This window comes from Vanessa atalanta, chromosome 6 (genome assembly GCF_905147765.1).
Source record: "Vanessa atalanta chromosome 6, ilVanAtal1.2, whole genome shotgun sequence".
In the NCBI taxonomy this organism is placed as follows: Eukaryota; Metazoa; Arthropoda; class Insecta; order Lepidoptera; family Nymphalidae; genus Vanessa; species Vanessa atalanta.
Genome location: NC_061876.1, coordinates 13,220,802 through 13,232,705, shown reverse-complemented (window position 1 = coordinate 13,232,705; position 11,904 = coordinate 13,220,802). Strand labels below are relative to the sequence as shown.

The 11,904-nt window shown below is 35.3% G+C and overlaps 1 protein-coding gene across 1 annotated transcript; it reads left to right on the top strand.

Moving 5' to 3' along the window:
- The first annotated feature begins 317 nt into the window (after nt 1–317).
- LOC125064972 (BTB/POZ domain-containing protein 9) lies at nt 318–11,532 on the top strand. The gene is made up of 14 exons (XM_047672336.1): nt 318–454; nt 1,936–2,037; nt 2,464–2,627; nt 2,734–2,797; nt 3,540–3,696; nt 4,020–4,119; nt 6,248–6,376; nt 7,009–7,168; nt 7,329–7,711; nt 7,786–7,913; nt 8,029–8,268; nt 8,548–8,626; nt 8,700–8,817; nt 9,020–11,532. Exons 2-14 carry the CDS (start codon nt 1,956–1,958, stop codon nt 9,175–9,177), a joined length of 1,962 nt encoding a protein of 653 aa, XP_047528292.1. The 5' UTR covers nt 318–454; nt 1,936–1,955; the 3' UTR covers nt 9,178–11,532.
- Nucleotides 11,533–11,904: the final 372 nt, after the last annotated feature.

The following is an 11,904-nucleotide window of genomic DNA, read 5'->3' as shown; positions in this document are numbered from 1 at the left end:
TACATTACACTTAAATCTATTTCTATAAAAACCCAATTAATATTTGAGAAAAATTTAAAAGTATCTTATTTTTACAAATTAGTTTGATTGAACTAAATAAAAGCTACTTAAAAATAATAACAAAGCTTATTTTTAGATGAATGATATTCTTAAAAGTATTGACTTTTAAAATAGAGGGAAGCAGATAAGAACATGCGTAACAATTTATATTAAAGCTTTAAAAGCTATAAAAATATGACAGTGATACTTGGCGATTAAAACATTATATTTAATCTATATTCATGGAATTCAATTTTCAATAACAAAACAAATGTCAAATGATAATTTCGCATGATTTTCCGACTAATAAGTTCATAATAATTTACTGACTTATTGTTATTTATTTTCAAGTTATGTTTTCTATATATATAAGGGTATAAGTAACAAAAAAAAGCAATTTGGTATTAGTTTTAAGGTGAGTTTTTTTTGTATTTATTTATCAATATAATTGCTGCAGTGGCTTACTTTGCATGGTAAGTAATTGCTTCAAGTACGACTTATAATTTTGCAATGTATTGTCGCTTGTGAAGAAAAAAGAATATTTATTTATGCTTTAATTGTGAATCTTGTATCGTTTATCTAGAACATTCCACCGTCACAACTAGTCGAATGTTTGGTTGATTAAATAATATTTTACAAAGTTTTATTTGTGTAAATTTAAATATTAATTTCATAAAATATAACTTCCCTAAGGATATATTTTTAAAAGTTTAATGGGTATACAACCATAATCACAAATCACATTAGAGACTTGATGTTTAAATCTATTAGCATTATAAATACCTGTAATAATGATAATACCATCCTGTAACATACCATGTATCCAATGGAACTTGTCTTTCTAACTCCAAACTGCATCATATTATATCAACCAATTTGGATTTTTTTTTTCATTTTAAAGTGTGCACTTCCCATTTGGCGCAATTGCAATATGAAGGAGTAATACCACTGCTTTTTTCTAATAATTTTATATATCTCACTTATAATCTATATTTTCTCAGAGTAATATTAGTAGTCACTTTTTATCATTTATATTTTATATTAATTATAATGCAGATGGAACTTAAATTGCTTAATTTTAGCTTAGATATCCACATATCCCCGATTAACATGATAGGTTTGCTATACATGATTTTCATAATATTGTCCAAATATCAGAGCTTGAATATTTATTCATAAAAAGTATAAATATAGTGAATTTTACACTACACATATTTATGTGTAGTGTAAAATTCACTATATTTATACTACATAGATTCTATATATTTAGATTTTTAAGAAATTAATGAAAAATTTATACCTCAAATGTTATATGTGATGAAAATTATTATTTATTGTTACATTTTTAAGGGTCTCGATTGTTAAGGTCTGTATTTCTTGGTTCTTATTATTAAATGTACTCATATATAAAATAAGTAAAGAAGTAGCCTGTATATGTTCCATTTTAAATACAAGATGAATTATAAATACAAATAAAGCACTTCGTAGCATTTGTTATGGGTTTGAACTTGCATTCTTTGTTGAACTTGTATTTCCTTTCATTTTTAATAAGTATTGCTGTTGTTTTATGTCTACAAAGGGTTTATTTGTGTTTCATCTCATGTTTACCAACGGAAAATATCCATGATACTTTTTTTTTCTTATGTAGACTTTTAATGAATTTTGTTATAATTTAATGAATTATGCATATGAAAATTGCATATTTATTCATTTTAATCAGTAGTTACAACCCATTATTGAAAATTTCTTGTAGTATGTGCAGGTATCCTTGCATAATATATATCCTGAAATATATCACTATCAAAAATGAACTATATAAAAATTAACAATTTATTAACTTAGTTACTACCTAAGTAAAGTTGTTTAATATTATTTATGTTGTTTGTTGTGCTTTAGCAATAAGAGTGCTGATGTAGATGAGCAACATGAGTAGCCAGCACCAATACATGTCAGTGAACAGCTCCTCCAGCTCAAGGGTTGGAGATATAGAACACATAAGTATGTTATTTCTTTCATAATAAACTATTATATAGTTTGTTAAGAAAATTTATTTATATAGTTTGTTAAGAAAATATATATTAAAGTACTGTTTTGATTCAATGGAAAATAAATAAAATTATTACTATTATTACATTACATTATTTGATTTCAAATTATTGTTATAAAATATACTAAAAGTCAATTGTTATAAAATATATTAAAGGTCAGCAAAATCAAATTCAAATAATTATTTAACATAGAAATCAACATCATTTTACTGTCAAAGTCCTACCACTAGTTCGAAAAGAAACATTTTGAGAAGAATGGACGAAAGAAAGGGCTTTTTTGTTCCATGTGTATTTTCACAATAATAAATGATATATGTTTGAAATGGCAGGAAATATAATTGTTAATATTCTTAAATATTTGCTCATTTGTCATCAGGTCACTTGTCTGAGCATATAGGTTCATTGTGCCTCTCGTCAGAGTACTCAGACGTGACACTCATCGTGGAAGGGCAACGTATACCTGCCCACAAAGTCATCCTCGCTGCCAGCAGTGATTACTTCCGAGCTCTTTTGTATGGAGGCATGCGAGAAGCTAATCAGGTATTAAAATTATAATTTTTGCATTTTCAGAAATATAATTTCTGGGGAATATTTTGTGAATGCTGTAATAGTCAAATCTTAAATAGTGGGTGTTTCCTAATTACAGGCAGAAGTTGAGTTACAGGCACCTTTGCTGGCTTTCAAAGCTCTACTGCGCTATGTTTATTCTGGTAAGTTTTCCTGTATATGTTTGATAAAGATTTCGATTTATTGTTAACTAAAAATGTTCATTTTTTTTCTAAAATCATTTTGACGTTATTATTTAAAGTAAACAATAACAGACCATGAACTACTACTATTGAGAAGGTTGAAACTAACTCAACCTCGCTCAAGCTCTTCTAGTGTATGTATATTCCAATGGCAGGACTAGTAAAGATTAATAAACTTTAGATTTACATATTCCATGCCATTTTTTAATATATAATCTTCACTACAAAACAATTGTTGATATATCTTTATTTATAATACAACATTTCCAAAGTTCCGGTAACAACAGCGCCGACATTAAGCAGTTATATTAATGTGTTATTTCAAGGTCAAAGTTTATTTATCTTTATTCCTTCTGCTGTTACAATCGGCTATATTTGCATAAATGAAAGTTTTCTTACAGTATTTTATTTCTGAGTTTAGTAAATACGTTAAAATGTATGAAAATAAACAAGGAATTATTTCAGATCTATTCGCTCGACTCGAAGAGCACTCGCCACTTAATGTTAAAGTATTATTTGGTGTGTGTACGAGTGAATGACGAGTGAATGATTAAAATATGTCTTAGTGTGCGTAAAAGACTACTAAGGATGAAACAAAAAATTTATGATATTTTTAAACTTTATTTTATTCAAAGTTAATTATGTAACGTGGAGGGGCGCGTCTTTGTGAGTGATTAGACTTATAACGGTAATCGTCGTACAGGTCATATGGGCTTGTCGCTGCTGAGAGAGGACACGGTGCTGGACATGCTGGGGCTCGCTCACCAGTTCAACTTCCAGGAGTTGGAGGCAGCGATATCAGATTACTTGAGGCAGATTCTGGCGCTGAAGAATGTGTGCGCCCTTCTCGACGCTGCTCGGTAAAACAATATAATTTTTTTTATCACATACAGTTTGCAACTTGGTTCTTTCGGCCTTTGCCACTTACGAAGTTGAGATACAGTCCATTAGCCCTTTCCAATGCTTTGCTGATATGTGTGGATGATCTGACCCAACCATTGTAGCTATTCTAGAATATGAAGTCATCTGAAAATCATATTCGTTAACTTTTAAGATTATTTAAATGAATATAAATGAATATTTTTAAAGTACATTTTTGTATTATTTTATTTCTCTATGATTTCTTACAACAGTCAATTAAAATGAGTGTATTACATTTGATATTATTATATTCTTATCCCAGGTTATATGGGCTGGACGCCTTGATGGACTACTGCTACAATTTCTTGGACAGAAATGCCACTGAGATACTTCAACATGACACCTTTCTGCAGCTGTCCGTTGTAAGTATACAACAATTATTTATACTACCCGGCACGAAACTTGACCTAACATGGCGTCCTCTGCGCAGGTACAGTCCTTGCGAAAATCACGTACTATCTAAAAAGCTTAAAATAAATATTTAATATATTAAAGGGTAGGTACGTAATAAAACACAACGGGTTAATTATTGTATATTTAGTAATTATTGTATCAATAAATAAATAAAAAGAAATAAAAATAAAATTTAGAAATATTATTAGAAAATAAATTAATCACTATCACTCAACGGTGTGAAACCCTCAAAATCAGCAAATGAAGTCGAAGTTCTTGGATTGGTACTGGGGTTGGTACTGGTGCTCGGACCGGGTTCGTCATCATCAAAGACTTCCCAATCGCTACTACTGCTGCTATCTGAATCTCCCACTTGAATAACAAGTTGGTCTGTCAACTGGTCCACTACATGGTCGCTTTTGCAATAGTCGTCTTCAATAGACCTTACTTTTGAACATAACTTTTGCCATTCACTTGATCCCATAGCATCTACCTTCTGTTTCACCAGTTCCATAACGCGTGTGACGTTCCACGCTACGTTTTTGCTGCTAACGTAACCTTTGATTGCGGCCCACGCCATTTCAATGGGGTTCAGATCCGGATGATAGGGCGGCAAGCGAAGGACACTATGATTGTGTTGTGCTAATAATCTATCGATATTATAATTTTTTAAATTTTCTTTGTTCGTTTTTATTAGTTCGTACAACTGTGGCTTGTACATTGTTGGATCAAACGAAATTCCTTTTTCAGTCAGCCAGGCTTGCATGTCGCATTTCTTGGAGTTTGAATTTGGGGCCAAATTATATTGTGTATTATGGTAGGATGCATTGTCTACTACCACGACGGATCTCGGTGGTAGGTTTGGTATTAATTGTGAAGTTAACCATTTGGAATAATTTTCATAATTCATGTCGTCGTGATAGTCGCCCGTTTTGGCTCCGGATTTAAACATTAATAAACCATTTGGTATAAAACCGGCTTCAGACCCTGCATGTACCATAACTATCCGTTGACCTTTGGATATCGGTTTTTTTAAACCTTTTTTTGAACCGTCCGTCCACGCCTTGGAACTTGTGTGCGAAGCGTGGACATACGATTCGTCAGTATAAATTATGGGCCTTCCTTCATGTCTGTACTTTTGTATTGCTTCTAAATATTTGATTCGCTGTAATCTTATACTGGTTTTCTCAATAAGAACTTTTCTATTATTTTCTGTTGCTTTCCATTTAAAGCCTAGATCCTTTAAGATGCGTCGAAGACTCCGTTCAGATCCTTGATAATTTATATCCGATCGCAGTTTTGTCAGAAGTTTCGTAACTGTTGGGATTTCATTATTTGTTAAATGAAAATTATGAATGCATCTTTTGATAACTCCTTGATCGAAATTGTCTATACCAGTTACAGGTTTCGATCTAGCATGTTTTTTTCCAGGCGTCCGGAATACTGTGAGAAATTCTGACTGCTCAGCTTCTTTTACGATTCTCCGAACAGTGCATAGAGAGGTTTTTGTTGCTTCAGCTGTTCTCTCTTTAATTTGAGTATCACTTCTGCCATTAGCTTCGTTTTTTAAAAAACAGTAAACATCGTAAATCATTTTCCGAGCTTGTCTTTTTAGAACTATATTATTTTTTCTTGGCATTTTAGTATACTTCGTTAAAATCTTACTATAATAACAAAAGAAACAACCCACAAAATCAACAATACAAAAACAAAGTTAATAATCAAACACAATTTTACACAATAAAACCGTTATATAATAATAACTTATGTTAATGAGCGTACACTAAGACAACACAGGAACATGCGCGGGCGACGGGAGACGCGGTGGCACTGCGCGGGGCCACGCATCCACCCGTTGCTATGGTTACTAGTAATGGCGGCCTTGTTTGCTATAGTAACGCGCTCCTCGCCTCAGACCGCACCTCAAACGACATCTATTTTTTGTTACTGCGCAGAGTCAAGATTCGTGCCGGGTATTATAACTTTTTCAATTTCACCTTTCTTGACTCAGTCGTTTGGGCTTGAGTCTGTCACTTAGATACTATATTAATTTTATACTTAGAAAATGTTATGATTTTTTTTCATTCATTTGTTTAGGAAGCACTGCAAGGTCTGCTGGAGCGAGATTCATTCTTCGCACCGGAAGTGGACATCTTCAAGGCCGTTTGTAATTGGTTCAATGCCAACCAGCAGTGGGTCAAATCTGAAAGTGGAATGGCTCAAGTGGTATTTATTATTTTAATATTACAGTGTGACAACTCCCGCCAACAAAATTTACCAAATAATTTTAAATAAAAATAAATCTTTGCTTCAACCTGCATTGTTATGAATTAAACTTTGATAATACAGTACTTGTTAATAGTACATTTACACAATTTGAACAAAGGAATTTTAGTTTGGATGAGTTCAGTCAATGCTTGAAACTATTATCCCGTGGAAAGTGCCTTATAATTATCTTTCACTTTAATAAAATATTTGTCAAACCATAAACCTCTGCTGCAAATCGCGACCATAAACCCACACTGACGAGTAACTAACGACGTGGCGTGACGATAGGATCTATTTTTTTATATTATCCGGTTGCCTAAGCTGATAATATATGGATAGACGGATGGTGATGTGGTTCCACTCCACCTGATGGTAAATGGTAGTGGAGTCCAAACGTGAACGGCCAGTACAGTACGAGGAGAATGAACTGCGTTAGTCGCCATGGCGGTCCGCAAGATGTCTCTTCACGCCTCGTTTGAAGGAACCCAGGTCATAAGAGGAGCACGGACTATGCCTATATTTATAATATAAGTATTATTTTTTTCGCTTGGTCTCTTGATCTATTTATAATTGTAGATTTTTATTTCCAGGAGAAGATCCTCAAATGTGTCCGTCTAACCCTGATGAGCTTGGAGGAGTTGCTGACGGTCGTCCGGCCCTTCTCGCTCGTGACGCCCGACATGTTGCTGGACGCCATACAGGAGAAAACGCAGACCAAGAGCACGGAGCTCAGGCACAGGGGGCTTTTATGTGAGTCAAGTTTTGTATGACGTAGGAAAAATAAGTCTGTAGATGTTCCACTGCTAAGTCCAGGTTTCTGGTCTCGAAACGCAAGCCTCTCGGTGCGGTATACTGGTCGCTCATAGATCACAGTAGCGTGCGCAGCAGCGTAACGTGTGTCGCGCCGCAGTGCCCGAGGAGAACGTGGCGACGGCCAAGCGCGGCGCCCGCGTGATCGCGGGCGACATGCGCTCGGCGCTGCTGGACGGCGACACCGACAACTACGACATGGAGCGCGGCTACACGCGCCACACCATCTCCGACGCGCCCGACAACCCGGGCATCGTCGTGCGCCTCGCCACCACCACCATCATCAACCACCTGCGCCTGCTGCTGTGGGACCGCGACAACCGCTCCTACGCCTACTACGTCGAGGTGTCCGTCGACCAGAAGGACTGGGTGCGCGTCATCGACCACAGCGACTACTTCTGCCGCTCCTGGCAGAACCTCTACTTCGAGCCGCGCGTCGTGCAGTACATCAAGATCGTCGGCACCAGCAACACCGTCAACAAGGTACCGCTCGCGCCGCGGTCCCGCTAGCCGACCCCCACCAAGTGTCCCAGCTCACGCGTGCGGTCGCTCGGCAGGTGTTCCACGCGGTGTCGCTGGAGGCGCTGCACAGCGCACGCGTGCCGCCGCTGTGCGACGGGCTGGTGCGGCCCGCGCACAACGTGGCCACGCTCGACCTGTCCGCCGTCGTCATCGAGGGCATCAGGTATGGCAGGGCAGGCCACCCCCGCCCCCTCGTGTCAGACAGATTTGAATCGTTTTCTTTTCTACGCAACTCTCCGTATCTGCTCTGACGCTGTTGGCTTTAATTTGCCCCCCAGTCGTTCGCGCAACGCGCTGCTGAACGGCGACACGGAGCACTACGACTGGGAGCAGGGCTACACGTGTCACCAGCTGGGCTCGGGCGCCATCGTGGTGCAGCTCGCGCAGCCCTACATGCTGTCGTCGCTGCGCATGCTGCTGTGGGACTGCGACTACCGCCACTACTCCTACTACGTCGAGGTCTCGCTCAACTACTGGAACTGGGACATGGTGGCTGACCGCACGCGAGATGCCTGCCGGTGACTTGACATTTCTGAATATTATTATTTTTATAAAACATATACTATCCACAAGGGACCTAAAAGTACCACATATCTGTATATAATAAATAACATTATATATTGACTGTAAATATAAATAGCTGATTGAACTTTGCTAATCGGACCAATTTAGAAATATGAAAAAAAAAATTGTGAAATATTATTTTTTATGTTATTTCATATGTATGTCAGAAGTAAGTTTAGTGTTTCTATATTGAATAAAAAATAATAATATGAACTCGTATTATATTTGTTTAGATCGTGGCAAGTGATCTACTTCCCGCCGCGGCCCGTCTCCATCATCCGCATCGTGGGCACCAACAACTCCGTGAATGAAGTAAGTGATTACATCTAGTAGCAATAATTCGCTAAGTAATGGAGCTATTAACTGATGAGCCAATCGTTAACAGGTGTTCCACCTGGTGCACCTGGAGTGCCCGGCGCAGGTGGAGGAGGCGCGCGAAGATCCGGCAGCTAAGAAGCAGCGACCCTCCCGCGACAGGGACTCGCGACGCAGCCCCGCCGACGGTAAGACGCGAATGATTTACATTGAAACATTTTAATTAAATATTTCATTAAAAAGAGTAAATATTGACTTTTCTTACTAACCAACTTATAATTTAATGAGAAGGTAATTACTATTTAAAAAAAATCATAAACTTATTTTTTTTTTACCGATGTTTTAATTGCAATAAAGTTAGACCTTTGATATAAATATTATGACAACCAGAGGTCGGCAACGCGGACGCGCGGCGCTCGCCGAGCCCGGCGGGCGCGCCCAGCCCCCCCAGCCCCCCTGCGGACGGCCCGGCGGGCGACGCGACCCCCAGGCCCGCGCTGCCCCCCGCCGAGACCGCCACCGAGGCCGAGGAGGGCTACGACGACTGAACACCGTAGCGGGAGCTCAGCATGCTCGTGTACTGCTGCCGGCATGTCTGGCCGTGTTTCAAGTGAGCGTGTGAGCGTGACGTGTCTCGACTGTAGTGCCCCTCGGTGACGATCGGAAACGATACGAATTGGTAATCTATCGCGAGTTTAAAACTCATACGAATATCGTTGCTATCGATGCTATAGAGATGTAAAAACGTATTTTGTGCAATTAGCACTAGTAGAAGCTATGATTAGTATTTTTAGCAATACTGTGGATGCTATAAATATTAATGTTATTAGATAGTAATAGAGTATGTACTATTTATACTATCTGTGGTTTAATTTAAAAATTATAGACTTAATAATCTATTGCCATGCAGAACTAGTGCATTAGTGTTGTATCCTATTAGCGTCCAATTTATTAGCGTATGTCCCTAGATCGTACATATCATATAAGCTCATTAATGAAATCATACAAAATTCTATATTAGAAGTAATATATATGAAGCTAGTAAGCTACTACTATATTATGTGAAGCTTATAAATAAATGGTTACCAATGAAAGTTGCAAACATAATCAACCACAACTTAAATAAATATGTACACCTATAAAAAAAAACATAATTATTCGTGTTCTTATTAAATAATTCTATGATCATGTCCCATAAAAAAAAAATACATAAAAAAATTAAGAATTTAAAGCGATTATGTACAAAACGTACACTTACGTCATGTAAGTATTAAATACTATATTGTTATATCCATTGTAATATGAGCTTTGTAGAACATTGCTTACCACAGGTTATATACGATTACAGATGCACAACAAATGTATGTAAATCGTTTTTATAACGAAATCAATGTAGAAAGGTTTATAATATCACAATATTTTCTGTAAGTTTGACAAAAACACATTTATATTATATAAATATATATACAATATGTCTATATATATATTACAGTATAGGACTAAAAAGGTCCCATACTGTAATGTAATTTCAAATTATTTGTTATCAATGTCAAAATTAAACATAGTCAAATATTACAAGCCTTTAATATATAATGTAAATTATTATTACATGTTGAAGTATTATTTAATGATAGGCTATATGATTTAGTGAGTTATATATATATGAACCAACGAATACATTGTTTTACATCTGTATGTTTTTTGACAAAGTATATATGTCATAATAATAAAAGGCTTTATTTTATGAAGTTAGTTGTAATTTATAAAATGTATAATTTAAATGACAGATATTACTCGTGGCTTTGATCCAATAGTAACATTGATAAATATGTGACTTTTTTTTATGCAATTTGATAGAAATGTTGTTTATTTTTGTAAAATTTGTTGTCGCTTGAATTGCGGCTAACTATATGTATAGTGAATAAACTTAATAAACTAACTATAATGGACACATCAATAAGCTAACAATAGTGGACATTTGTTGATAGAATATTGTATAATCAGTAAGCTTATAGTCTTATAGTCTTGTCTAGTCTGTTGTCTATGAAAATTTTTCATCAGATTAAATTAATATTTATTCCGGCACTTAAAGGCGATATTGTTTTTGGTCTATACAAACGGTCGTATTAGATATATATATAATACCTTTCCTTTTATAAATGATTATGTAAATATATTGTACGGTTGTGACCATCTGATAGTGGAATAATAGATAAGTATTAATTTTTAAACAAATATTGGAATGATATTTTTTTATAGGAATGACAATTGTTTATTTTAATAATTATTTTTAATTTAATAAGAGGAAAACGTAATCTAAACAGTGCAATCTTTGTCACCTTTCTGCAATAGTTAAAATATATAAAAAAAAAAAGAAATATAATTCCCTTATTTACGGCTTGTATATTTGGTAACTAATGGAGGGAATTAAATACCTATTATAATAGTTTCACTGGCATTTTACACTTACATGAATATTATATTGTAGAACTAGATTATCTTCTTGTTATAATGTACTTAGAATAAGCAAAAGTGAGATTGTAAGAAGGATATGTACTGTGATAAAGATATTGTATCATTCATTGATTATTGTTAAGTTGATAAAGTGAGGGCTTTTATGTATCAAGCATTCGTTTTTGTTGACTTGATTTAAGTCTCCAACAACATCATAGGAATGTAATCTGCACCTACGTTTATACTTAAGATGACTTCTTAGTCATGCTTCCTGTTTACATTTTTTTTTTAAATATGTAACTAGATTGCTATGTGTCATTAGGATAAATTATTTCCTAATCATATATTAATTAGACCCATCCATGTCCATGACCCAATTATGCTGTCACCAAGTTGTAATACATTAAGCTTTTATTGTGTTTCAATAAATATAGATTTCTTTATTTGATTTTAAGTGTTTTCATTATGAGTCTCAATTGCTTAATGTTGTGCTTGCCGGGAGACGAAAAATTTTCGAATCAAATTTTTGATCCTGATCTATGGTATAATTACCACCCCTAACATACAAAGTATGCTCGGATGTTCGTTTTTAGGGAATTACTGTAATGTAACTATTGGAACCAAAATAACTCCGAGGTTAGAACATGATTTAAAAATATTAATCATAAATCTTATTACATTAAATTAGTTTTTATTAATAATTTTCTGCTTTCCAGTAAAAGAAAGAATAAGGAAACATTGTGAGGATAACTGCATATGTAAGATGAAAATTTACCTGATAATTGAATCTTTATATTTTGTTCTCAAAAGGTGAGTTCTTA